Source organism: Kryptolebias marmoratus, linkage group LG13 (genome assembly GCF_001649575.2).
Source record: "Kryptolebias marmoratus isolate JLee-2015 linkage group LG13, ASM164957v2, whole genome shotgun sequence".
In the NCBI taxonomy this organism is placed as follows: Eukaryota; Metazoa; Chordata; class Actinopteri; order Cyprinodontiformes; family Rivulidae; genus Kryptolebias; species Kryptolebias marmoratus.
The window spans coordinates 8,519,193-8,546,999 of NC_051442.1; the positions used below are offsets into that span (position 1 = coordinate 8,519,193).

At 41.2% G+C, this 27,807-nt stretch overlaps 3 protein-coding genes across 3 annotated transcripts in view; 1 reads left to right on the forward strand and 2 right to left on the reverse strand.

The window, feature by feature from the left end:
* The window catches only part of LOC108239009 (four and a half LIM domains protein 1), a 13,208-nt gene extending 10,635 nt beyond the window's left edge, over window positions 1-2,573 (reverse strand). Inside the window, exon 1 of the mRNA XM_017421442.3 lies at window positions 2,469-2,573. The gene's annotated coding sequence lies outside the window, so the exon portion shown is untranslated. The remainder of the gene's footprint in view (window positions 1-2,468) is intronic.
* A 526-nt stretch (window positions 2,574-3,099) lies between these two features.
* LOC108238992 (sodium/hydrogen exchanger 6-like) lies at window positions 3,100-14,721 on the reverse strand. The gene is made up of 16 exons (XM_017421409.3): window positions 14,338-14,721; window positions 13,147-13,343; window positions 12,874-12,951; window positions 12,648-12,724; window positions 12,404-12,516; window positions 12,123-12,228; window positions 10,871-11,012; window positions 10,625-10,730; window positions 10,191-10,279; window positions 9,074-9,187; window positions 8,149-8,260; window positions 7,439-7,592; window positions 7,317-7,347; window positions 7,121-7,209; window positions 6,308-6,413; window positions 3,100-5,336 (listed from the first exon to the last, which is right to left on the reverse strand). Exons 1-16 carry the CDS (start codon window positions 14,609-14,611, stop codon window positions 5,019-5,021), a joined length of 2,106 nt encoding a protein of 701 aa, XP_017276898.1. The 5' UTR covers window positions 14,612-14,721; the 3' UTR covers window positions 3,100-5,018.
* A 5,420-nt stretch (window positions 14,722-20,141) lies between these two features.
* LOC108238928 (cytokine receptor common subunit gamma) lies at window positions 20,142-24,627 on the forward strand. The gene is made up of 8 exons (XM_017421297.3): window positions 20,142-20,297; window positions 21,545-21,635; window positions 21,920-22,086; window positions 22,353-22,486; window positions 22,637-22,802; window positions 22,899-23,004; window positions 23,327-23,387; window positions 23,693-24,627. Exons 1-8 carry the CDS (start codon window positions 20,234-20,236, stop codon window positions 23,942-23,944), a joined length of 1,041 nt encoding a protein of 346 aa, XP_017276786.1. The 5' UTR covers window positions 20,142-20,233; the 3' UTR covers window positions 23,945-24,627.
* The last annotated feature ends 3,180 nt before the right edge of the window (window positions 24,628-27,807 follow it).

Below are 27,807 nucleotides of genomic sequence, written 5' to 3' on the forward strand. Positions count from 1 at the left end.
CCCCCCCCCCCACACACACACACACACACACACACACACACACACACACACACACACACAAACCCACAGGGATCATTCCAGCTTCTCCCTAAAGACACCATCTACTGATCCCGCTAACTGCAATAGCAGATAATCTTCCGAAGTTTTCCCAACATTTTTCTCCGCAGGCTGCCGTAGCACCGGGACGTCCCTCGGTATAATGTTTGGCCTCGTTGCGAGGTTTTGGGGGTTCCCCTCTTTAAATATAGGGCTGAAATCTTGATGACATCACTCTGGACCAAACCGACACTCGTAAACAAAACTCGCTTTTGTTGCCACCAAATTTCAACAACCTACGTGTCATTCTGAAGCTTTTCAGTTTGAAAATAATAACTCAGTATTGAAAGCATTTGGCCTGCACAGGTCACATAGTTTTAATAGTAATAATAATAGTAGGAACAGTAAAGATGCTAAATCCCCCCCTAAAGTCCTTTCCTTTGAACAAACTTGGAAAAAGAGGCTGAAGTCATAATCCAGTTTTTCATGATGTAGTTTGTTTTTCCTCAGCCTCCTCGCCACTCTGCTCCCCCCAAAGCCTCAACGTTGATCAGAGCTCCTGTTTCCAGACATAAAACCTTTTTATATTACATTTTTTGCAATATACGAACAGAGCTACAGAATGGATTCAGGGTTGGCTGACTCTCTCTCACACACACACACACACACACACACAGAGAAAGCCCAAAGCAGATTTCACAACAAACCGTGTTGTCAGCACACTCAGGCGTATCACGACAGGTTTAAACCAGGACAGGAACCAACAAACTGACAGGCGTCTCCGTCAGTCAGTCAGGTGGCTGCAGACGGAAACATCATCGGTACGTTTTTTACATTTGAGACTCAGAGGGAGCCGCAGTCACACCAAGTCAGCCCACATGCGTAAAGTTTTAGGAGCTTGTAGCGTTTTATTGGACCGAGCTCCGGCTTCTGACTCCCTGTTTCTGTTCACTGAAGTAGATTTCACATTTATTATACTTGATATAAATTTATCGAACACCATGTTAGTTTCTCATTTGTTCAACCTATTGTAAATCTTTTTTTTTCCAGAGCATCAGGTTGCATTCAGGCTATTACTGAATGTTAACTGGAACCTCTTTGTAGGATAAACTTTGCAGAAACGCATCTTGAAAACTAGCATTTGTTGAAGGCGTACATATCACCCGCCGCCTTGCGTGCCAAAGTTTTATGCGAAGATCTTGCGTTACCTGATAGCGCACAGATGACTCTCAGCTACTACCACGCCAGGTTTTATCTCAGTATCTGTAAAGCTGACTGACTTGGAGCCGTTTGTGCACGTGTCAAGGTTGATAAGCTGTGGCGGCCATCTTGAATCGGGTTGACTCCCGGAGTCAATCAGCTGTAGATGCATATTCAACTATTACTTCCTGAGAGTTTCATAAAAGACCACCCGCTGGTTCGTGAAATATTTTGCTAACAGACAGTTGAGTCCAGCAGTCAATGCCAAAGTTTCGAACAAAGATCTTGTGTGATCTGTTAATGCATAAAGTATGTGCTGGGGATGACTCTCAGCTACTACCACACCAGATTTTAGCTCAGTATCTATAAAGTTGACTGAGTTGGAGATATTTATACGTTTGCTAAGTTCACCTAGCTGTGGCGGCCATCTTGAATCGGGTTGACTCCAAACATTAATCAGCTGTAGAGGCACATCCAATGATTACCTCACCAGAGTTTCACTCCAATCCATCCTCTGCTTTCTGAGATATTTTGCTAACAGACATACCAAAGCAAATACATGCTTTCCCGCGGGTGATTTAAAGCGTGGGGTCACTTTCATTTAGATACATGCACACACAAATTAAAAGGGGAAGGCAATGAAAAATAGCTGTGCAGGAATTTTTATTGACCTCTGAGAAACATTTTTAGCCTCAGTGGTTCCATCACTGGATGAAAAAAAAGGGCTCCTTAACTGGTTCCAGATTTCAGGAGCAACCCAGTCCTTTACAAGTCTGCATGTAACACACACACACACACACACACTTACTGAGACAGACAGACAGACAGACAGCCAACGCCCCATACAACTTTGGTTTCCTCTGATGACGTCAAACTCCTGCTGTAGAAATAAATGTGCAGAAAGTCACCAGTTTATATTTACTCTGAGCTGGCTGCTTAAATAAAATAACTTCTTTTTTTTACCTTTATTAAACTAGTTTTGTTTGTTTTTGTTTATTCGGCTGCTTCCTTGTTTAAGAGTCACCACAAACGCTTTGACAGCTGGCAGCCTTTCCTGGCCCCACCGGGGCTCGAACCCGCAGCCTCAGTTTCTGCTGACATCGTTTCAAAGCCGATAAACGCTCCGGTCCGGAGAAGCGAGTCTGCGCAAACCGGGCGGTCCTGCGTTTGGAGCTCCGGCGGACTCTTTATTTAAAACAATAAATAAATAAAATAAAAATAAAATGTCTTACCGGGACTGGAGCGAGGTCTGCAGCCGGACTCCGCTTCACCGACGCCAAAACACGCGCTTTAAAGGCGGCGGCGCAGGACCCCGAACTGCCGGCTCCGCCTTCAAAATAAGACGAGCTGCTGACTTTCAAAATAAAAGAAAACGCGATGCTTGTTTAAAAAGATTTGAAAACGTTTCCAAATGTTAAATATATCTAAATATATATATATATATATATATATATATATATATATATATATATATATATATATATATATATAAAATAATTATATTATTAATCTAACTGATAATGTCATCTAAAAATGTTTGTTTTCTACTTAAATACTTTTTTTTAAACATAAACACTTAAAAACTAAACTGTTTATGACTACAATTGATATTATTTCATACATGATATTTTACTGAATAAAACGAGTAACCCTAGTTTCTGGAGCTACTTTTGTTTATTTGCTGTTAGATACTTAAATGTTTGTGTAAATTAATTAAACTTAGTTTATTTAGTCTGAACTGGACGAGCTGTGTCACTTTTAAGATGCCAGAATGAGACAGAGTCCAATGTCCTGGTTCAGACTGAAACCAGATTTATCTTCAGACAGAACATCCGAACACAGTATCTGAAAGAACAGGCCTCGTGGAGTTCAAATAGTGTTTTTATTTTCAGTAGTACACTTGTAAGATGTCAAAGTGACAACACATAGTTAATAACTTCAGGTTTACGCTCCTCAGAACCCATCTGGGTCGGTTTATTCCACCAGGATTTTCGAAACAGTCACGTAGGAGCCAGTCGAAGGCGTACGTCGCACAAACAGCAGAAACACGGAACAGTGTGAGTTTTCAGGAGTCGTTTCCCCACGAATACCAATAAAAGTCTGGAATTATGGTTCAAGTAGATTAAAACCAGGACCGAAGAATCTGCAGAAACTCAAACCTGGCTGAGAATACCCTTTGATCAAACTGTTCAACTTGGCGTGACGTTTGGAGGAACCAACTTTTAATTTAGTCGTTAAAATAAAAACTTACGACGTTAAAGCAACGATGGGTTAAAGGAGATGATTCGATGAAACATGAAGCCTAGAGAGGTCAGAACTGGACGAGCTTGGTTTAAAAAAAGTGCACAATGCCGTCAGTGTAAAAAAAAAAAAAAAAGGGCTTAATTCGTACATTTTTCTACACTTTGAACGCCAACACTACAAGCATGTTGTGGCCAAATTATACAGGAGTAATCAGCATCAAAAACAACAACAACAAATAAAAACACAAAGGAATCACCGTACCTTACTGCGATTTGAGCAAATCAAAATATGTACAAATCTGCATGACGTCGTTGAGTTCCTGAATAGGCACTTTAGTTCGAAACAGTTCACCCGGCCCCGCCTCACCTTTGATAACACAACCTCACAAAGACACGGCGCGCGCTTTTTGTTTTTTGTTTTGTTTCACTTTTCATTTTCCCAGGAACGAATTTTAAACCCCCCGTGTTAGCAGGAAACCCAGAAACATTAGCCCTAATGACAATATGATTCGGTTCCTTTCATTTTGGGCCAAATCTGTTGGAGAATCAACAACAGATTTGGCCACACAAGCCCCACACACAAATATGCACACATAAGAAAAACACACGCAGGGAAGATCTAGTCGCCAAATGTAAAGTAAAAACATGTGCTACAGTATAGAAAGGAGACCAACTCCTGGAATAAATATTAATCTCCCTCCTGAAGTCTTCACTGCAAATCGTACTGTTAAGAAAAGTAGTGTTTTTGTTTGTTTTTTAGCTAAAAGGATTGTAAAAATGAGCATTCCCTACCTGGCAGTGACAGTACAACACAATAAATAAATAATAAATAAATTTTATTGATTGTTATATAAATAAATTTGTTTTTTTTAAAGTAAAAACTGATGATAAATCAGAGACAGACAGTGTTTATATTTGACTCAGTGCGGAGACTCTTTAGGATTTTCGTTTTGTTTGCTCGTGAACACATCTGGGGTTTGAAAGACACAAACGTCCACGGTCACGTCGACTCGAACCTTCAGTGAGATTAATTCCCCGAACGCAGCGTAAGGTCAACAGGCCAGACTCATGAGAAACGCCACAGGGCGATCTTCGAGAACGAGAAGAACGCTGAAGGAACCGACGAGACAGCTGCATACATTCTGAGAGAATGCTGGCATGGAGCCACGGTCATACGAACCAAAAAAGCTCAAACGACAGCCGCGCATTCTAGCTGCGGTCGTAGTAGCTGACTGAGCTTTTTCACTTGAAATAAAAAGCTTTAGATCTTAGAGTACCTTCACTTAGAGTTGTGGAACAATAAACTAGAGAAACGTTCATCTACGATGAATTAATTCCATCATGGCTTAAGTTTGTAAAAGCCGAAACAACTAGAGTCAACACCAAACTTTTACAGTACTCACACCAGAAAAGCAGTTTGTCAGTGGATTGAAAACTTAAAGATTCTCTTGTGGCGGGAAGAAAAAAAAAAGGATTCTTTGATCGTTTCTTAATTTGGAAGCAGACATGACAAACCACATCCCGATGCTGCGACCTTTCCTACAGTCTGTGCCTGTGAGGTTCAGAGCGGGGCGGAGAGGGCGGCGGGGGAAGGGTGACGGTCGTGGGCGGGTCCACGGGGTCGTCCATAGGCAGGACCAGGCGAGTGCCGCGGATTGCCACGTCGCGCTCCGCCACAGCGAGCTCGTGGTCCAGGCCGTCGTTGAACGAGCCTCCCCCGGCGGTGGCGGAGCGTTTGGGGTTGACGGTGCGAGCGCCGGACGAGTCTGTGCTGACGGTGACGTCGGCGTACATGGAGCTGACGTTGGCGTCGTTCAGGATGAAGTCCGTGTCGTCGTCCTGCAGCTGCCCTTCGTTCTGGTGAGCGGCGAGGGCAGAAAAGAAAATTACAAACTCAGATATGAAGAAGAGGTCAGGAGAAGAACCGCAAAGAGGCTGCAACTTAAAGAAAAACTCCACCAGGATACACAACCTGACCCCCATCACCACACTTAGGCCCTGTTCAGACTTGGCACTAACATCCGCTCTGACTGAGAGTGTTCACACCTAGCAGTGACATCATAGCCCAAAGAGTTTTTGTTCTCTGATGTGAAGTACCTGCTCTGTATGCAGACACACACACACAGCCACGTCACAAAAACAATTAGACATCAATATTTCACCTTTAACACAGTTTAGAGCCGTTCGAGTCACATTTAGGTGGATTATTTAACCACAACTCCTAATGAGCCTGATTACCTAACGTGCTTTTTAAAACAAATAAAATTGAGTACAGTGATTAGTGAATTCACAAAGCTCTGTCAGAGTGAAGACAGAAGATTTTAACTGACTGTTACGTGACGTAACGCTGCTCAGACTGTAGCTCTGATTGAAACAGCACGTGACAGCTTACGGTGACCACAGCGGGTCCAATCAGCTCTAAAATCAATCAGAACAGACTTTAAACTACAGAGAAAGTCACCATGCTGTGTGGTAATTCACTGATTAATACAGTCCCGATTAAGAGTTAATTAAAACCTTCAGACAAAAGCCATATCTTCAGAATAATCCTAAGGATACCTGTTTAATTATCTTTAATCAGGCAGGACAGTGCTGTCTGATCACCCAGGATGGATGTTAGTGCCAGGTGTGAACATGGTCTTTGATATAAATATAAGTCCTGTCAAAGTAGGACACCAATAAAAATAAACAAGACAACCTAAAATATTTTAAGGATTTCTTTAACTGACAGTCAAATAAAACTTGCTTTAACACCAGACACCTATCAATATCTGTATGCATACATTTCAGACTTGTCGGTGTCAATAACTGATGCTTTATGTCCAAACCTCATATGCCTGTGGACTGGTGAGACATCGTGCCAGTGGGCCACAACACGTCGGCAGCGTGGCAGTGAGAGGAGGACCGCTGTGGGTCAGGAGTGGCTTCAGGTAGCTGGTCAAAGAGTTTCTGTCAAGGACTCAACAATTCCAACAAACTGTCTTTCAGTTAAATATCCAGTTTAATCAGATGTCCATCCATCCGTTTTCTTTACCTGCTTTTCCATTCGAGGTTGCGGGGCATCACTGTGCGAGAGGCGGGGGACACTGTGGACACGACGCAGGCCCATCACAGGGCCAAAAGACAGTTTATATCTGACTGAGAAGCTCTTTTAGTGAGATTAATAAAATATAAAAAAGGGATAAAATAACTCCGTGAGTAAAAATCCAGTAAGCAGGGTGGCACAGTGGAGCAGTGGTTAGAGCAAGAAGGTCGCAGGATCGCTTCCCGGCCTGAGGCCTTTCTGGGTGGAGTTTACATGTTTTCCCTGTGGTCATGTGGGTTTACTCCGGGTACTCCGGTTTCCTCCCACAGAACAAAAACATGCATGTTGGGTTAATTGGTAACTCTAAAATTGTCCCCAGGTGTAAGTGAGAGCGTGAATGGTTGTTTGTCTCCATGTGTCCCTGTGATGGACTTGCAACCTGTCCAGGATGTCCCCCCGCCTCTCTCACAGTGACTGCTGGAGACAGGCACCCGGTCCCAGCGACCCGGAATGCAGAAGCGGGTAAAGAAAATGGATGGAAGTGTGTAAGGAGCTCCCTCTGGTGTTTCAAACTGGATTCAGCACCTGTTCTGTTCAGACTAAGTTGAAAGGATACTTGTGGTCGAAGTTGTACCAGATTCTGAAGGGCCAGGCGCTCTCTTGTTTGGTGCTTCTCCGCTGGGACCCATCCAACACAGCAGAACTCTGCGAGACAGCAAAACTGCAGTTTAGTTACCCGGTGGTTTTTATTATTTTAGTTTGGTTAAATATGATCAAATAAAATGGGGACTTCAGTTGTACTAATCACTTACAGAGTTTTCTTGATCAGAGTCCACACCCACTCTGGGGAGGGGGGAGAAAAAGTTACCCTGGGGCAATGAAATCTAAACAAAGAAAAAGATAAAACTACATCCAAACAGATGCCAGGCCTTACGGTATGCTCATGAAAGACAGCATGGGCGTGGTGCCGCCTCCACAGATCCACACGGTGAAGAAAACGATCAGGAGGGTGGTTGAAAACATCATCTGACGGGCGTAGGTAGCCGTGTCCCGGATAGACAGGGCAAAGGTCATCGCTCCTCGCAGACCTGGAGGACAACAGGAGGTGACACGGCGCGACAACCAGTCTGTGTATGTTAACTATTACTCATGTTGTGGGGACAGAAATCTGCTAACAGAGTCACAGTTTCTCCTTGGTTTGCATTCACACCGAGGACAAACGGTGGTGGTTTGGTGCTACATTTATGCCCAGAGTCTGAAATCTGCTTTTCTTGCTCTCAGTTCTGACAGAACACAATATGCAACTGTGGAAATCTGATAAGTTTGCAAGTTGTTTAAACCACATTTAGACAACGGTTAGATCTGAGTAAAGGCGGTTAACAGTAGGCTGGGGGTTTCTAGGAAAAAAAAAATCTGTGTTATAAACATGTTGGAGGCTTCTGTTTCAACTGTAAATGCTGGATGGAGGTGTTATTTACAGCAAATCTGCTTTTTACGGTGTTGTTAGTCTGCAATTTTCTTTTACTCCATGTTGGGATCTACTCAACACTTCATTAAGTACATTAAAAAGAACAAATTAATAATTGTATGTTCAATTCAGATCCAAGACAGAAAAACTGAGGGCTCCTCACTTTTCCCACGTACCTGCAAACATCATGACGTGCTGAAAGTTGGGTCCGATCTTGTTTCTGCGGCCCAGGTTGAGGAGGAAGGATAAGGGGTAGATGTTTGCAGCCCTGCCAAGAAACACCGCCACCTACACGACGCAACCAGGTCAAGGACACAACCTACTGAAGCGATAAGACCGTACCGGCGGAGAGACGGTGGTTTGGAAACTCCACGTCAGGGCTGACTAATCTGGGTATCTGAGTTCTGTTTGTTTGCGCCGTCGTCGGCTTCAGCTAGGCGGTTCATAAAAAGTCGATCATTATCAGGAGCTCAGTTTTAACAGTAAAACTCCTTCCATTGCTCCCTGACACTATCTGAAACTTTCATTCCTGCTTGTCTAACCTCACTGCGGCGGAGTCTCGTTTAGTGAAGCTCGAGAGGCTTCAGAAACTCTGCTGCAAGGGTTCTCCCCCCCACACCAAATTAATTACAAAACTCTTCTTCTCACCCACAAATCACTTCACTAAAAGCTTTCAGAGATGCAGCCCTCCCTGCTGACATTCAGTCCTTGCAGATATTCAAATAAATCCTAAAATGTTTCTTGTTTTACCAAAGCACACAATCAAACCTAGTTAATTTTTCCTTTCTGTACTTCTATTGTTGCTTGTTTTTATTCTAAATCTTCATGTAAAGCCTCCTTGGGGTCACATGAAAAGCACTGTATACGTACATAAACTGAAGTAATTATTGTCAGTAGCAGTATTTGTTCAAAGACACGAGAATGCTGGATGAATACTGATGTCTAAGCATCAGTATTAAATGCAAGTGCAACATTAAACTATTACTAAAGGGTTAAGGAGCCTCGTGGGGCTGCGAGGGCTTATTTAGATCAAAGATCTATACCACAAAGCACTTCACTAAATCAGCAGAAAGGCCTGGATTTGTTTGCACAAAAGGATACAAAGGCGCCGATGATGAACAGCGGGTTGAAGACGTGTGACTGGAAGGAGAAGAGAGTCAGACCCATGTAGGAGAAGATGAAGTTCTCTGCCAGGAAGTTCAGCAGCTCAAACAACTGTTGGACAAGAGACGAGAAATCTGTCAGCGGAGGGGGTCTCTGAGAAATGTCAGCGTTGTTCCACTGGGAACCCAATGTGCTCAATCTGACAGAACCAGCTGTCAGAAAAAGGCAGTTCTCCAACGTGAAAATAATTTTCCACTGGAGGGATTGAATTGTTGTGCTCTTCGGTCACATTTGCCAGATTCTAGTGTTCCACAACTATAGCTAACCAAGAACTATCAGATAAGTTTCACGTTCTTACGTTCTTTGGACTCATCTCCTTCATTTTTGTGATCAGCTCTTAGTTCTTCCTGTTGGCAGGTAACTCCACATCTGTCCATAAAGCTGCCCTCAGTTTATCCAACAAACAGCAGCCCTGTTGAAGAGTCCGTTTCTCTCGCTCTACTTGTGCAAAATCACTGCGCTTAAAAGCCGAACTCTTTGAATATAATCTTTTCTTGTGGAAAATGTCCGGCCACATTTGTTTATGCACTTCAGATTCTGCTTCTAACGTCAGAAACGGTGCTGCGATAAACCTCCCGCACAACATCTCGCTTTATCACGACATGATAAGTTACCGCTGTGATCACTCGAACTTTGTTTTTTTTGTTTTGTTTGGTTTTTTAGTCTATCTGTACTTTTTTTGTGGTTGTGCTTCAGAAAACCAACAGCACCAAGGACGTGGTTTGTTTGTTTAAAACCTAACCCTTGGGTTCATCAGTTCTCCAAATATAAACGACATAATCTTGTCCATTTCTAAGAATCCTCTGGAGTGTGACAAAAATTGCAAACCACATCCTCTTCTGAGTATTTGCTTTCAGGGCGCTTAAGTTTCGTGGTCTTTTTCTGCTGTATCAGGTCAATTTTTTCACGCTGCAAAGTAGACTCTCAGAACATTAAGACAACTCGTCACATAATGCTCATATGCAGCGTTGGTCTGGAGAAAACACGTAAAGTTGCTTTAAAAAAAGGTAGAAACAGTGAGATCTGAAACAAAGCAGATGTGACGGTACCTCACCTGTTTGGTCCTGTCTTGAGACTCAGGAGACAGATTGTTGTAGGTGTAATGAGCCTGAGTGATCCCACAGAACAGCACCGCTACCACACCTGCAAAAACAGGTGTCATAAAAAACTGCAATTATTTGCTTTTTAAATCCAGTATCACATTTCCATCGGCCTTGCTGCTACACGGTTGTTCTTTGGATTTATATAAAGATAAAGCATGAATTGCTAGTTTTCGGTATGGTTTTATAAGCATGCAGAACAAAGAGTTTGCAGCAGAGCCTTCACTCTGTGATAAACCAGTTTATCTCAGTCTTCTGCAGCCGTGTAAAACTTCAGCTAAAACTATGTGGGTGCTTCGAGGAAAACCTAGCGAGTATTTCCAAGGAAAACAAATCGAATGGCTCGAGTGTTAACAGCAAAACACAACGTTCGGCTCTCTGCTGTTACCTGTGAACCCACAGGCCTCGGCCAGCAGAAAAGTGCTCCAGGACATCAGGAAGAAGAGCGCCGTCTCCAGCAAAGGGAAGTCCCTCAGCTTGGTGAACTTGGTCACGTGAGGACAACCTAAAGCTAAGGAACAAACCAGGAAGGAGCCGCTTTCTGTCCACATCACAACATATAAACAAATGTTTGGGTTTATATAAGTAAAGACACAATGGTTAAATGTCATTTAATCGTCATGGAAAAGGATATGAATGCGGTCAGGACTCCGGTAACCACTCCCAGAGCGAAGGAGCCGCTGAAGACACCCAGAAAGACGCCGAAGGATTTCACCACGGCCATGGCCTCGAAGCTGTGGCTGTTGTCCCCTGCAGGCTGATACGCCACGATGGAGCTGAAGGCCAAGCAGGGCACATAACGTTTACGAGGAAAACAGAGGCAGACTTTTACTAAGAATCCAGGAAGAGAAAGTGGTCGAATGTCAAACACGTGCTCGAATCAAGTTAGAAGCAGGAAGATCAGGCATCAAATCATACCTGAAGCAACTGAAACAGAGTGGGATTTTGAAATATAGTGAATAAAAAAAAGGGGGACAGGGATTTGCATGCTAAAGTCTTAACCACACTTGGTCAGGCTGAGTTTTAGGCTGGTCATGTGTGCAGTCTATAAAACACCAAACAACAAAAGAAGAAGAAAGGGATGTGGTTGCAAAGGGAAGGCAGTAAAAAAGCAATTATTATCCTAAAAGGTGATTTAGGGCTACATTCTAAGTTGAAGATCTGCATCACATTAACAGTTGGGTTCTAGAGACTTTAAGACAAGCAGGTCCACGCTGTCCAGCCAAACCCACCCACCCACCCACCGAGGAGGAAACGTCTGGTTTGCTGTCGGCCGCTCCTCGGCCTCCTCCGACGAGGCCGAGGGAGCAGCTGCAGCCCCCTGCTTACTGTGCTTCTCAAAGCGGAGGAGGACTCTACATACGTACGTTCAGGCAGGCGGTGAACGACACAGATGGGTGGAGAACGGAAAGCAATGAAATGACAGGGACTGATGTTAGTGTGGTTCACGTCCACGTGCAGTGTTCAACACAAGAAGGCTGACTTTCTCACAGACGGCTCATTAGAAGGCCGCATACGAGCCACTGAGAAGTACAACATTCGTAGTCCTTGTGCTGTGTTCATTCTAACTTTAAAAAGACACGCAGAAGCTCTGCTACTTTTTTATGCTTGAAAAATTACAAGTCGTATTTCATTAAGTCTTTTGGCTGAAGAATATAAGAGTTAGGAAGACGAAAAGTCAAAACACGCACAGAAAAATGACAAACAAGCTGCTCGAGCTTCTTGAAATGATAAAAATTCACATTTTTCTACAAAATAACGGCTGTCATACGCTGGAAGAAACAGTTGTGTTTGGTACAAATTCTTCAAAAGCGATGTGCTGTAACAATTTTTTTTTTTTAATCGATTCTTTCACGAGGTTGGAGTGGAGAGTACTTCATACTTACGAGGAGAGGACGATGGCCACGGCATCATTGAGAACACTCTCCCCGAATAGCAGCGCGTACAGGTCGACGTCTACTTTCAGCTCGTTGAAGATCGCCAGCACGGTCACTGAGAGAACCGGAGAAACAACAACACCTCTCAGTGAAAGAAAGTCAGACTACATAACAACCCTCAGATACACACACATAATTCTGTGCTGCTTCTGTATTTTACAGATCTCATCTTGTTTTCCTTTAATATTGTACAGTTCGAGGGCGATTCAGGCTCTCGGGGCACTTCCTACCTGGGTCTGTTGCTGAGACGATGGCCCCAAAAAAGAGGCAGTCAGTGAAGTAAAAGTCCCCCCCGAGCTGCCCCACAACTTTCATGAAGGAAACAAAGCCGTACATGATGAGCCTACGATGGCAGAGGGAAGCAGAAGGACATTTGCGTCAGTCTAGCATTATATGTCACCAAATCTAAGACAGTAAGAAAAATAACAAGTTCCAGCTTTTGTGTTAAAAGTCAAACGTGATCAGTGGACCCACCCGATAACAAAGCAGGAGATAACCGTTCCCATGAAAGCATACGCCAAGATGGAGCCAATGTTTCTGAAAAAGTGCCTCTGAGGAAAAAGGAAGACGTGTCAAGTCAGAGGTTTACGGGGAAAAACGACTGGACCGTTCACCGTCAAATGATCCTGTTTTACAAAACTTATACACTGATTATTGTAAATTAAACCAACAGCTTCAAAAATCCTTTCCAACATCTTACCCTCTTCAAGCTGTAACCTGCGTGGAAGATTATGGGAGGCAACAAAATGTTGAAAAACACTTCTGGGTCGAAGGTCACCTGAAAAACGGCAGCAAAGTCGTAAGTTTCATACTTATTTGTGCGTACGCAGAACACTTTAAACTTTGGCCCTTCCTAAGTTTTTATACATGAGAATATTCATATTTTGTTTTCTCTTTGTGTATGGAGTCCATCCCCTTGTATCTTGGTAGAACGTGTAAAAACAACCCCTCCGTCTACGCGTCGTGGCCTTGCCTTTCGCAGCATCTCGTCATCCTGCACTTGGCCTTTGCTCCGGCTGACTTCCCCCCTTAGCGTGTACTCGTAGAACTGCCCGCTGACGTTGACCAGCAAGGTGGCGGGGCTGGAGTTGGTGGCGCAGCTAAGGATCACGTCGCTCATGCTTTGGGGCACGTGGATGCCAAACCGCAGGATCACACCCACCAACAGGCCTTCAGGAGCAGAGAACAAAACAAGCTTAGCACGCAGCTGATAGAGTAATCAAATGACGACAGTAAGTTTATTATCATATTTACCCACATTTGAACAAACTATAACATCAACAGGAAAAACAGCTGCGGTTGCGTTTGCTTTTGTGACTTTTGTGATGACAAAAGTCAACATATTTTATGTGCTCTGATTCTCTCACACCTTATTTTGATGGCTTAGTTAAAGTAAGAAACAAAATGTGCATTATTCTTTTCCTCATATCACAGGTGAACATGTCCTTAAATTATAAATATGTGAACTACAGCTAACTCTGTTTGTGTTTACCTAGTGACAACAAACAAACAAACACATGGAGACATATGCATAAGTGCTGTTTGGGATGGCAACATCCAAGAATTGTGGTGTGTTAACATGTATTTACACTCAGATTTGTTGAATGAAGCATGCAGATGAAAGTGCTTTGTTTACATTGAGTGCATACCTGCATTTCAGCATTGCTTACCAATAATATACATGGAAAACTATTGGGGTAAACTCTTTCGATAAGGCAGCATTCGATATAGTTCTGGCTAACCCTGTTTTTTGTTGGATTAATAATAATAATAAAAACACTCCACATTTTAACCTGCTAATATATGAAACAGCACCAGTTTAACGTCACATATTAACTTACTAACCAAAACAATAAAAAAGGTGGACTTCTTGCACTTTCTGTTAATGAATAACTACAAACTGGAGCAATTAATGCCTATAAAAGAACAGGCACACACCTGGTATCCTGCTTTTGAACACCTACAATCTAATAGTCTAGTTATTACAGTTTATATGCATGTATATGTAACCGCCGGCAGGTAAACAATTTACACCTGTCCGTACACCTGTCTGTAACCCACGTGCCCTGGCACGCGACGAGAAAGTGTTTAACCTGGCTTAAGAGGCTAGCCGATGCTGCTCCGTTCGGCTAACGTCATTAGCTTCCCCCCTCTGGGCTCTCACCGTAGATCATAGCGAGCCCCGTCTCGTGTAGGAACCGGAACCGGCGGTGCTTGAAGAGCCATATGGTGAGGATGGTGAGCGTTAAAAGCATGATGAAGATGAGCAGATAAGCGCTGTCCTGTCGGTGGCTCTCCTCAGCCATCCTCTCGGTAACCTTATCCAGCCCGCCGTTGTCACCCAGGCTGCCGACGAGCAGCACCGACAGCAGGAAGGGCAGCAGAAGGAGCCCCTTTGTCGGCCTGACGGCAAGAAAGCGCCTCAGCGTGGATTCCATGGCGGCCCTTCTGTGTGACGACGTTACATTTGCCGTTCAAACCGGTGGGGAATCGCCTCCTCGTAGGTAAACGGCGGCTCCTTCCGCGGCCGCTACCAAAACACGGAGACTTCCGGTCTTTCAAAATAAAAGACGCTTTCACGACCAGGGGTGAAGGCAACCAACAGCGACCCCTAATGGTGCTACAGAGAGGGGTGGATAACAGCAAGCATTGTAACTGTCAAACCACATCTTTCTGAAGAGGATTTTTGGTGGCAGTTACTTGTAGTCAAAATTACATCATCTTTTAAGCAACATTTCCACTAAAACCTGTGCACTCACTGACCTCTACAACTGAAACTGCATTAGGAAGATCTAAGTTTATGATATCTAAAAAAATGCTATATACGTTTTAAGATTTCATGAGTAGACTGGATATGTGTTAGTCAAAAATAATATTTCACGTATCAGGCCAGAAGGGCTTCCTTCCTGTTCACAATCAAGATAATTTAGATATCTAACATGCCATTCTTCTGAGGTCAAATTACATCAGTCGTCACATCTTCCACTCCAGATTTTTGCAAATAAATTCTTAACAACTAGAATAACCCTCTTATAGGTCAAACTTGCACTTGAGGTGCCTTTGTAGTTGTTTTTAGTCTTAATTTACATTTTTTCCATCAAGGTCTCAGTCGATATAAATATCTTTTCAGACGTTTGTAGTTAAGCTGCTGCTATTCATTATTGCAGTTGTCTGAAATGTCTTTTTAGCTCATCTAAAAGGATTATTGCTTACATATTGAATTCTCCTTGTACAGATGTCAAAATTCACAAAAAAAATTAAAAGTTAGATTTGCCCAGACATGCAAAACAATATGTAGGTTTTTAAAAGAAACACAACATTTACCAACAGATAACACAGAACAAAATGTATAAAACAGTTTGTTGTGGCTGTTCTCTGTTTTTCAAAAAGTACTTATGTTTTTGGTTGTGTTTTGTTTTGTTTACTGTTACTGTTGAATGAACACAAAGATGCTAACAAAGTGTGATAAAAGTGAATATTATTTGAATAAAGCAGATGTTGGCACAAAAAGAAATACTAAAGCAAAAAAAAATGACAGGACAAATACTGCTTTGATTTATGAAATACTGGGCGAAAGATGAATGTTTTGATTTTGATTTGCAACCATATAATATTAATATCTAAACTTCAAGGAAGATTTTAGTAGCAGAGACTTTATTATTGTTTAGACTTTAGTATCGTTTATTATCGGCACCTCCTCTGATGGAGCATATCTCCACTCCAGAACCGATGGGCGGCTCTTCAACTTGGCCAGGCTTGATGCCAAAACCAAGGTCAAGAAATTAATCATCCATGACATGCTTTTTTTTGCAGATGACAAGAAGGGCTTCAGAGACTCATAACCAGATTCTCAGATGCTTGTGAGCTCTTTGGCCTTACCATTAGCCGAACGAAGACACCGATAATGTGCCAAGACACTCCTGTTGCACCCAGCATCACAATCAGTGGTGAGGAACTGGAAGTCCCCCATCAGTTCCAGTATCTGGGATCCATCTCCTCCGATATCCTCTCCCTTGAAGCTGAAATCAGCAAGCAGATAGGGAAAGCATCAGCTACCCTCTCCAAGCTTACAAAAACAGTCTGGGAAAACAAGCATCTCACAACAGCCACAAAAATGGCAGTCTGCAAGGCTTGTGACATCAGCACCTTACTATATGGTATATGGAGTCGTGGATGTCTCAGAGGCTCAAGGTGCTCCATCTTCGTTGTTTGCGCAGGAATCCTAGGCACCGTCTGCACTGACCACACCGTCTGCTCTGGCCACGCCGTCTGCGCTGGCCAGGCCACGTCTACAGAACGGAAGACGGACGTACGCCAAAGGACTTGCTGTGCAGCAAACTCACCACTGGAGCAAGAAGTAGAGGTCAGCCGCAACGACGCTTCAAGGATGTCTGCAAGAGAGACATGAAGGCGTGTGGTGCTGACACAGAGTCTTGGGAAGCACCGGCCAGCGACAGACAGGTCTGGAAAGAGGAGGCAAGAAAGGGTCTGCAATGCAGGAGGCAAACACTAAAAGAAGAGCTAGAAGGAAAGCCAGCCAGCATAAAAACGGACAAAACCAGCAGGAAGCATCAGCCTTCACATGCTACGGGTGCAAGAGAATCTGCGCTTCGAGAACCTCTCCATGTCCTCACAGGGCACAGATACAACGATTGATGAATGCCAACAACGAATGATCTGATTTTACTTTTCCTATTTAATTCATTTGAACCTAACAGACCCAGTTATGGAAACAAAGAAACTGCCCATTACATGTAAAAAGTAGAAGAATGTGAAGCTCACAGCTCAGTCAGAAACACTTAGGAGAGAAACTGAGAAGCTCTGGAAGAATCTATGAACAGCAGATCAATTAATGAGAGCGTTGGTCTAAAAGTCCCCCGAGGGCTGCAGCTGTCGAGCCTCTGTGGTTTAACCTTTGCAAGAGGTGCTAAAACCCGCAGCCTAATATAATCCACCTGCTGCCTTCTGAGCATCTAACAGCAACATATTTTTACTTGGCAACAGCTGTAAGATAAGTTTCTGTTTACCTCCTTCAGCTTAAAGAGGAGGGATTTCCAAATCTAACAAAAGGTTTAATTCCCTCCAGTGAGACCAGGATTTGTTCAGAGGCATCCTTCGAGAGAGAGAGAGAGAGAGAGAAGACCCGAGCACCTAAAGCTGTGAAACTCAGTTACACAAAGAGGCCAAAATTAAAAACTTGGTCCTTTCAATATTTATTGAAAACATACATAAATTAACCCTGGTTTTAGATATAATATGTCAGATCATTCAAATAGAAATATCAAATACATTTTCCACAGGTACATATTATATAGAATTTAGAACAAACATACTATAATGAACAAATGAACAAAGAAAAATAGATAAAAATTTAAAATACATCATTAGCATTCATTTCTTGTGCCTTCTTATGTATTTTTCTGTATTAAAACAAGTAAAAAGCCCTCAACAAAAATCCGAACCTACAACTACTAGCATTTAACTTTGAAACAAGAAGAAAATATAGAAAAAGAGATTATATATTAAAACGGACTCGCTGTTATGCACAATAACTCAAGTCAGATATCTGATATTGTTTCTCGACTGCATGTTTGTCAGAAAGAGTTTGATCGGTCCCGTTTGTTGCTCTCTGTTGTCATTTTCAAGTCAAAACCAAAGATTACAGAGAAATTAAAACTTAATTTTCTTGGCTTCAAAGCAGCATTCACAGGAAGACTTCACTAAACAAAACAAGAAGCGACAGAGACTCGATCTGTCTGTGGTTTAGTTATGCTTTTACTAATTTTAGCTTTTAGTCTCTGTTTTGATCATTTTAGCTGCTGTTCTACTTGTTTTAACTTTAACAACTTCGATAAATATCATCAGACCCATTCAGCGCTGTATTTTTGCAGAAAACGCTCATTTCTCTTGCTACCTTTGAAAAGCACACCAGTATTTGCATGCAGTACATCTATAACCGATGACACAAGAATAGATATTTTATTTGTCTTGATTTCAGCTAGCTTGTTTATTTGAAGATCATTTGCATATTTCAATGACTTTGTAAGACTGTAGAAACGTTTAAAATGTACCTCTGCATTTTCACTGTGAAGTATGAGACTAAGTCATTGCGCCACTTGTTCCCCCAATATGTGTGCACTCTAAAATACACTTGTCAGATTAGCTAGAAATGAACAAAGATCGGCTGATAGCAAACAGCGGCATGAGGGATGTGATGTTTAACCGTTATCTCAGAATGGACAGCGACGGATGGCTTATTAAGTAATAGCTGAATTTCCTTTGCTCTTTATTTTGCTGGTGAACGTATTTTGATTCCAGATAAGACTTTGAAGTAAAATATCACTTTCAGCTCATTTTATTTGCTAATTATTCAACAAAAACAATGCTGAGTCGGTTCATTTCATTAAAGTTTAACACAAATATTCCCCTGTGTTTCTCAGTAAAGAAAAATAACCATTTTGTCTGTGTTGTAGGACATGTAGAAAAAAACCCAAAGAACATAAGAAAACCCACAAGTGTATATGTTGAGCCTCTGTTTTTGAAACAGTTGACAGGAAACCAAAGCCACAAAACTCAGTGTGGAGCAGCGTACACAAAAATATTAGGTAATATATGTCGCTTGTATCATGCTTAAAAAAAATAAATAGTAATAATGCAGTTGGAGAAGATAAACCTTAGAGACACTGTCTATAAAACTGATGCAACTAGTATTTATCTAAATATGCATCTATGTGGAATTAAATGTGAATTTGTTTGGACAAAAGTGATTTTGAGTTTTTGAATGGAAAAAAAAAACTGCAGAAACTTTCTTCTGGAAAAATGAAAATATACTGCTTGGTAAATGTTTATTCTTTCATCTTACTCGTCATCCTCTGAGCCCTTTTGATCATTAAGTGCAATATTGTGCGATTTTGTCAGCGCCGCAGTCAGAGTACGTGTTGCGGACGACTCTCAGCTACTTCCACATCAAGTTTTAGGTCAATATGTGTAAAATTGACTCTGTTCAGTTGGCTGTGGTGGCCATCTTGAATCAGGTGGACTCCAAAGGTTAATCGGTTGTAGATGTACACATAATAACTACAATCAGAAAGTTTCAGTGAAATTCATCCAGTGGCTCATGAGATATTTTGCTAATTGGCAGAAACTCAAACACACACACACGGGCAATCGTTTGTTCACGTGCTGATTAAAATATGGGTTTTCTTGGATTTACATCTTATCTGATCAGAGCTGGAGAATAAAACAGCCAAAGAAATCTGAAAAAGCTGATTTTGTCAGAACTGTTGTGAGTAGGACTCAAGCATGCAGACTCACGCGAGGAGCTAATGAAAAGCCGGGCTGTCTTCTTTCTCCTGCTTGACACATGACATGCCGGATAAGACTAGAAGTGTTATAATGTGTAATCATATGCGCTACCTTTGTGTTGCAAACAAAGGTTTTGCAAAACTAGATCTGTTTGGAAAAACTAGGTGTTAACAGATCTTTAAAGTAGTGTAGGAATATATTCCTGATTAGTTTAGTGCTGGAGCTTAATGTATGATTGATTTCAGAGGTGTAAAGTATGAGGTTTCTAATATTTAAAGTGCTCAAAATTGCAAATGTTTGGACAGAAAAAATAAGAATGCCATGTCGAAAAATGTGTAGCTGCAGGATTGTAATGTAGTAATGAGTAAATGTTCTAGGCAGTCATTAATTTCTGCGTTGTGTTTGATATATTAACATTTTGATACTGAACTATACATAAACTAAAAGAGTCTATTGCCTTTTCAGCAGACCATGTCCATCAGAATTAGTTTTAACCTTTACAAAAAAAAAACCACCCAAAATCCTGACTAAGGCCGTGTGAGATCTTAAAAGTGGCATCACTCAAAAAAGTGTAAAAGTGTTTTCTAGGTTGTTCTTTGACTTCTTTGTTTCAGACGTTAGTTGTCAACTTGAGCTACAGCTTATCGGTTTATCCGAGGCAGGAAGTAACAACCTACACTGGTGAAAATGTTCAAACGCGGAAATGAGACTCAGACTCTCGCTGAACGCTGAAAACACACTTTCCATTCGTCACAATGTCGGCTCGACTGCTTCTGTTTCTCTGCCTCTTTGGACCGATAATGGCCCAAAATCCTCCTGGTAAGCATGTTTAAAGACTATTAAAAAAACCATATTATTATTGATAATCCCTTCATTAGTCAATTAGGATGTGTCTGAACCGTTGTGAGATTTGAGACGGATCGAATCGTAGTCTTTCAAAACAGGCTATTATGACTTAGAAGTTTTATTTGTTATGTCACATCACGGATAAAGTTTGTGATGTTTAATTCTACCTAATCTTTATCCAAACATCAGAAAATAAAAGCAGCTTTATCACGGTAGGACAGAAAGCTTAAATAAATATTGTCGACTTATACCTGTGTTATTAGATTAATGTAACTTCAATATAGAAAAAGCCTTACTTCCTTTTAAAACACATTATGTGGAACAAAGTTCCCCCTTGACGTCATTTCTTCTGTGTATGTGTGTGTGTGTGTGTGTGTTCTCTTCCTCTGTGTAGCAGAGCTTTGTACATAACCATAAAATGCCACCTAAATGTCAAATGAATCAGAACTGTATTGTCTAACAGTAATTACTTTACTTCCACGTAAACTAAACATTAATATTCTACGTAATGACAAGTGTGTGTGCATGTGGTGGTGTCGGTGGGGGTGGGGTAGGAGAGTGGCGTTTGTCTGCCATGTTAGCGAAGCACCTCGTGAACCAGCGGACGGATTTGAACGAAACTCTCAGAAAGTGATCGTCGGAGAATCAGTTGGTTTAACTTTTGGAGTCAACCCAATTCAACATGGCCGCCTCAGCAAACGACACCAAAAAATGCCTAAAAACCCAATCAGTTTTACAGCTTCTGAGCAAATATTTGGTGTGGCGGTAGCTGAAAGTCTGTCCCGATACATACTCTGACTCTGAGCGCTCAAGGGTTGAGCAGGATTTTACAATATTCTTTTTCTGATTTGACAAAGACGTCCATCAATTCTCTGGATACAATTAAGATACAAGTAGAATGTGAGGCTTTTACTCGTTTTTAAGAACGCTAGAAGTTGATCTTTGTCTTCTGTTGTTTTCATGTACTCTTTGCTTTATCTCTGTCAAAGCCAAAAATATTCTTTTGGCTTGAAGCTTGTAAAATAAGACATTAGTTTAGCTGCTCATAACAGAAAATACTCTTCATGTTTGCTTCAAATCAACGCAGTCATTAAGCATTTAGTCTGTTTGTGGTTCATTTGATTTGAAAGGATATTACACAGGTGTACAGGTGTCGTTAATTCGGGTCATGCTTTGATATTTATCATGAAATTCTTCTCTCTCTCGTGTGTTTCTGACAGATGTGACGTGTCGGGTGATGAATCTAGAATATGTTCATTGCTCCTGGAACAGTCAGTCCGTCCCGGAGGTCAATTACACCTTTTCCAGCTGGTTTGTACCTGACAATAATAACATGTTTTACTCACGTTATAGATAAGTAGTGATGAAAATTCACTTGTTGTCTCAGATTAAACGATCAAGGTCATTGTTTTAAATGACTTTATTGTGAAATTTCTCCAAAACTTAATTGTGGCAAAGATTATAGATGATATTTTGTTGTTTTTGCTTTGTTTTTCCTTCACATTGTGGATTATGTGATTTTCCAGCGACTGACCTCAAGTTGTACAAGTAAAACTTAATTTGTATGAGTAAAAAAAACTATGCTTGTTCCACAGGTTTGGAAATAAAAAAGAAAGTACCTGTGATGAGTACGTGTTCGAAAACAACACTGCCGTTGGATGTAACCAGCCCTGCGAGAAAGGAGATAGATTCTACACTTTTCACACTGTTCTGCGACACGGCGACAAGACATATCCGATGGCTCACAATGTTAAAGATAAAGGTACGCACATTTATTATCACCTTTAGCGTCACTATTCATAGTAGTGGACCATCACTACAACCCCAATTCCAAAAAAAGTTGTGACGTTGTGTAAACTAACTCTGACACATCTCAAAACTAAGAAACAGTTGCAGGAGCACATTAGGTTGATTGGTGACGGTTCAGTAAGAGGACTGGGGTTAAAACGTACATTTTGCAGAGGGTGAATCTCTCAGATGTAAAGACTTCATCACATTTTCTGTCCTTTCTGTTCGTGCTGTCTCCAGTCCAGTTAAACCCACCAACCAACCTGACTGTAAAAAATGAAAATGATTTCAACCTTTGGTTTTACTGGAACCAGTCCACTACGCGATGTGTGGAGTATAAAGTACGTTACAGACAAAACAACAACAAGTGGGAGGTAGGCAACTGGTTTCTTCTTTTTCATATTTGAATCTTTATTTTTATTCTTTTAACCCTTCTGAAGCCCTCAAAAAGGGTACAGAATCCCTTGTAATGGTAGGGTTAATTCCATCTTCTTGTTTTTTTGTTAACTCATTTTGTTTTCCAGGAGTCTAAAGTTGCTGCTGAGAGGCAGAGTTACTGCATCAACTTCCCCTCCAGCACCTCCAGATATGAGCTGCAGGTACGAAGCCGAATTACTGACAGCTGTGGAAAGTCAGAAATCTGGAGTGACTGGAGTGAGCCGGTGGTCTGGGGCTCCAACAACAGCACACGTAAGCCTCAGACTGTTTGTTACAGTTTGTATTTATGCAGATAAATCAGTGTAAGAGAATCACTGAACAGCTCCATCCCTCCTTTTTCCCTCTCAGATACAAATATAATAAATGAGTCGATGTCTGTGTGGACTCCGGTGCTTTATGCAGTGGGGGCCATCACCCTCATCCTGCTGGTCTTGATGTTACTGCATTATGAAAGGTGGGTTTCCCATCATGCTTTTGGTGCCTGTGTCTTTCTGTCTGAAGCGAAACGTCTCATGAACCACTGGATCAATTTTAATGAAACTCTCAAAAAGTAATCATGATAGACATTTAGAACTGATTAACTAATGGAAGTAACCTGATTAAAGATGGCCACCACAGCTAACCAACCTAGGCAAACACAAATATGGCTATAACTCTGTCAATTTCATGTGGTAGTAGCTGAGAATGACACCAAACTCATCGCCCTCAGCCACAGAGCTGAAGAGATAAAACTCTTCATGATGTTTAAAGTAAAAATGCTTCTACCTCTCGTTCAGGCTCAGAATCATCCTCGTCCCCGTGGTTCCCAAACCATCGCTGAAGTCTCCCGATGTCAAGGTTTGTACCATCCAAAACCTCCACACAAACTTTCACATTTATACTGGTATTAACCCATGTTTTGTTTGCGTGTTTCCAACCTCTGCTTTCCTTGTTTCCATGCTAACATCCTTTTATCTGTTATTAACATTAAATACAGCTGGGCCTGCAGGGAATTGGACTTGTGAAGTTGATCTCATTTAAGATTTCACAAAGATAATTGCAGTTTAATGGAGAAGATCATAGATCAGGCAAACCAATATGGTGCAATCTGTTGAGGTGGACCAACAGACTGAAATGATTTTGTTTTCCTTCTGTTTCTGAAGGATTGGTTTCAGTACCCTAAAGGCCTGATGAAAGAAGGCTTCAAAGCCAACTACAATGAGCAGGCCTGCCTGGTGCGCGAGTACACCTACATCTCACAGTCCGCTACCGACAGCACCGACACCTCCGTCCTCACCGCCACCACCTACCAAACCGACTGCTCCGTCCTCATCGCTGGGATCGAATCAGAGGACCCGCCGAATTTTTACTCCTTCCCGGTCTCATCTGAAGATGAGCAGCAGATTTCTGTCTAAATTCAAGTTTGGGTTTGTTAAAATGAGTTTTCATGTACAGACGGATATTCTGATTGGCTGCCAGGATATTAAAATTGGCAGGAAAATTGTCCAGCTGAATAAAAATGGCAGCTCATTGTGCAGCCGTTAGGAGTTTTGGTTCTACAAAATAAAAGCGACTTCATGACCAGTTCAGGAAAATGTTTAGTTTTGTTTCCATCACACAAGTCAACATTTATAATTAAAACCACCAGTAAGTCAGGATAGGACAGATATTCAGTGTGTCTGAATTCCAATAAAATATAATATAACACCCAATATGTCATAACAACATTGTACAAAACCATTAAACAGAACTCACAAGAATATTACACAAATATAAAAATATATGCACTTATATGTATAATGCTGTATTTGCTTGTGTTGGTCAGTGGTGTGTGTTTTTATTTTTTTATATTTTTCCATTTTGTTCATCAGGTTAATGATACGTTCTGTAAAAAGTTTCCTTTTTTGTCTATTTTTATTTTATTCTTGTTTTTCTGATGATATTACTTCCCAAACTGAATGTTTTTTTACATGTATATCTAGAATCCCATTCTTAACAAATAACCTTGTGTTGCAAAGTAAAAACTCGGAACGTTTGTGACTTTTGTGACATGGTAATATCTTTAATCTTTCAATAAAATAAATAAAGACATGCTTTATATTTACTAATTTATTTAACTGTACTTGCAGTTAATGTAGGTGGGATTAGCACCGACAGCAGCTGTAGCTGATGTTATATTTCAGTAACCAGAACTCCATGTCTGTTTGATGTTTGACAGATGAGATACTTATTGATGTTGTTATTCATCCATCCATCCATCTTCTTTACCCGCTTCTCTTCTCCGGGTCGCAGGAAGCTGGTTCTTATCTCCAGCAGTCACTGTGTGAGAGGTGGAAAATGACCCAGAACTTTTTTTTAGCGGTGTTGTTTGTAGTTTTGGCACTCATCTGTATAAGAGAAACTCAATTTTTTTTCAGTATATTTCATTTTCCTGGAAATGACCGATAAATATCTATGCAATTGGATAATGATTTCACTGACACGAATTTTCTTCCTGGTAAGTAGATGTTATATTACAACTTCTTTGATTGCACAACAAATGTAAAAGCCCATTTCTCGTTTAAAATGTCATTCAGTCATCAATTTCGCTTTTACCATGAAACACAGAAATGACTCAAGACCACATTTTTCTTAGCTGTGAACTTAAAACTGCATTTCTCAGCTTCTCTAGAAATGAACAAAGACGAATAAGAAAAAACAAAAACAGAACCAGACCCAGAACATTGTAGTAGTATTTCTACCAAGTAAGTAAGTCAATACACATAAATCTAATTTCAGCTAGTATTCATTTTCACAAGAATTTCATTGTGTAAATACAGATATAAAGAAATTTATGTTGTGTACATATTGTAATTCTTGATACTTTTTTCATTGAACATTATAATTATATATTTTCAACATTATAACGTAAAATACTCATAACTAATGCTACAGAAAACAAATATTAAGCAACTTGAAAATCAAAGTCACATATGTGCATATTAAAGCTAGATGGGAGCTTGTCGTGCTGTATGTTTTGCATGCATTTTTAAAATGTTGTTTGTTCCAGCATCTTCAAAGTACTTCAGTCTACAGCTGCTTGTGAAGTTCTGGGTTGGCAGGGAAATGCTGGAAGTGGTGCAGTCCTCAGAATCCAGACACACGTCCACTTCATCCACCTGTAACAAACAGTTGTGTTTGCCAAGCCACTAGAGGTCACACTCTGACGTGTTTATTTGTCTAAAGTCTGTTGAAACTGGTTTTGAACTTGTGTAAATCATACATAATGAGGGATTTGAACTCTAGGTGGAGACCTTAAGTGAAGCTCGATGACGTTCGATTGCTCAATGTTAGTATAGAATAAAGTTTATAATATGACTCCAGTTCCCCATGACAATAATAACAATACATAAAAAATCGCTTGGAACCAGAACTGATGAAATAAAAAAGAATAGCAAATGTATCTTTAATGTCCACTTAAGCAACATAAGGTACATAACAGAATGAATCCAGAACTCTTCCTTAATCTTTAACACAGCCAGTTACAAACTTACATTAGTTCAACAAACCATAAATAACATTCCAATTACTGACATGATAAATATCTCTAAAGTTCATTCTGCTTAATTCAGCTGTGTGAATCTTTAAATGAGTACAGACTATGGGGGAGGAAAAGAAAGAAACGTATCTCTTAACGTTGGACTTTTTTCCACCCCTTTGGGAAGTTTCTTGTATGAAAACTTGAAAAAAACTTTATAATTAAATGAATAATTTAATAAATCAAACAAACCAGAGCAACCCAAAGTAAACAGCTGATGTCACAGGTAAGCTACAACAGGCAGGGGCGTGGCCACAGGGGTGGCTGGGGGGGGGGCTCACTGGCCACCCTTAAAATCTAATTGGGTACCCTGCCTGGCCACGCCCACCAGAGCTGTCAATCACTGTTTGTAGCGCACATAGATAAGCGTTTCAGATTGGAAGCTTCAGACTTCACACTCCTCACCAGCTGGTGGCGTTAATGCTCCATTAAGTTGTTTGCCAACCGCCAATAAATACTTGTAAATATTAAGCGGAAACTCTTGTAATTCTATTTAAATGTAATTCTTACACTGAAAGCACAGGCAGACTGTCTCTGGTCTGTAGTGAGGCTGTGTTGTATTTAAATGTCTATTTGTGTTCTGGATGTCCCAGATTTTAAATCCACTGCATAGTTCTTACATGCAAAACACACCCATGTGTTTATATTTGGGTAAATATGAAGTGTCAAGTTAAACCCACCAACCAACCTGATTGTAAAAAATGGATCTGACTTCAACCTTTGGTTTTACTGGAACCAGACCCATCTAAACACTTTGAGTCCTGCCTGTGTGCAGTATGAAGTTCAATACAGAACAAATAACAACAACTGGGAGGTAGGCAACTGGTTTCTTCTTTTTCATAATGCAATACCTATTTTTAATCTTTTAAGTCTTTTATCTCATTTTATCAACTCATTTTATTTTACAGTCCTCTGATGTTGCTCCTAATAGCCAGAGTTACTCCATCAAATATCCCTCCAGCAGCTCCAGATATGAGCTGCAGGTACGAAGCAAAATAGCTTACAGATGTGGAAACTCAACATTCTGGAGTGACTGGAGTGAGCCGGTGGTCTGGGACTTTGATAAGAGCCCAGGTAAGCCTCAAACTGTTCGTTACAGTTTGTATGTATGCAGATAAATTAGTGTAAGAGAATCACTGAACAGCTCCATCCCTCCTATGCCTGTGTCTGTGTGAGCGTGTCTTTCTGTCTGAAGCGAAACATCTCATGAACCTCTGGATGATTTTTAATGAAATTCTCAGAGTAATCTAGACAAACATTTAGAATTGAACAACTAATGGAGTTGGCCTGTTTAAAGATGGCCACCGCAGCTAACCAACCTCGGCAAACACAAATATAGTTATAATTCAGTCAGTTTCACAGAGACTGACCTCAGGTTTAATGTGGTGGTAGCTGAGAATGACACCAAACTCATCGCATTCAGGAACAGAGCTGAGGAGATAAAACTTAATGAGGTGGCCCATCAGACTGAAATGATTTTGTTTTCCTTCTGTTTCTGAAGGATTGGTTTCAGTACCCTAAAGGCCTGATGAAAGAAGGCTTCAAAGCCAACTACAATGAGCAGGCCTGCCTGGTGCGCGAGTACACCTACATCTCACAGTCCGCTACCGACAGCACCGACACCTCCGTCCTCACCGCCACCACCTACCAAACCGACTGCTCCGTCCTCATCGCTGGGATCGAATCAGAGGACCCGCCGAA

Excerpts from the sequence above, each read along its gene's own strand:
- LOC108238992 (XM_017421409.3), bottom strand. The coding sequence starts at position 14,611 with ATGGAATCCACGCTGAGGCGCTTTCTTGCCGTCAGGCCGACAAAGGGG. Across the intron at positions 7,210-7,316 it reads ACTCTGATCAAGAAAACTCT|AGTTCTGCTGTGTTGGATGG; the intron begins GTAAGTGATTAG and ends GCTGTCTCGCAG. Across the intron at positions 5,337-6,307 it reads CCAGTCCACAGGCATATGAG|AACGAAGGGCAGCTGCAGGA; the intron begins GTTTGGACATAA and ends GCCGCTCACCAG.
- LOC108238928 (XM_017421297.3), top strand. The coding sequence starts at position 20,234 with ATGTCGGCTCGACTGCTTCTGTTTCTCTGCCTCTTTGGACCGATAATG. Across the intron at positions 22,487-22,636 it reads AAAACAACAACAAGTGGGAG|GAGTCTAAAGTTGCTGCTGA; the intron begins GTAGGCAACTGG and ends TTTGTTTTCCAG. Across the intron at positions 23,388-23,692 it reads TGAAGTCTCCCGATGTCAAG|GATTGGTTTCAGTACCCTAA; the intron begins GTTTGTACCATC and ends CTGTTTCTGAAG.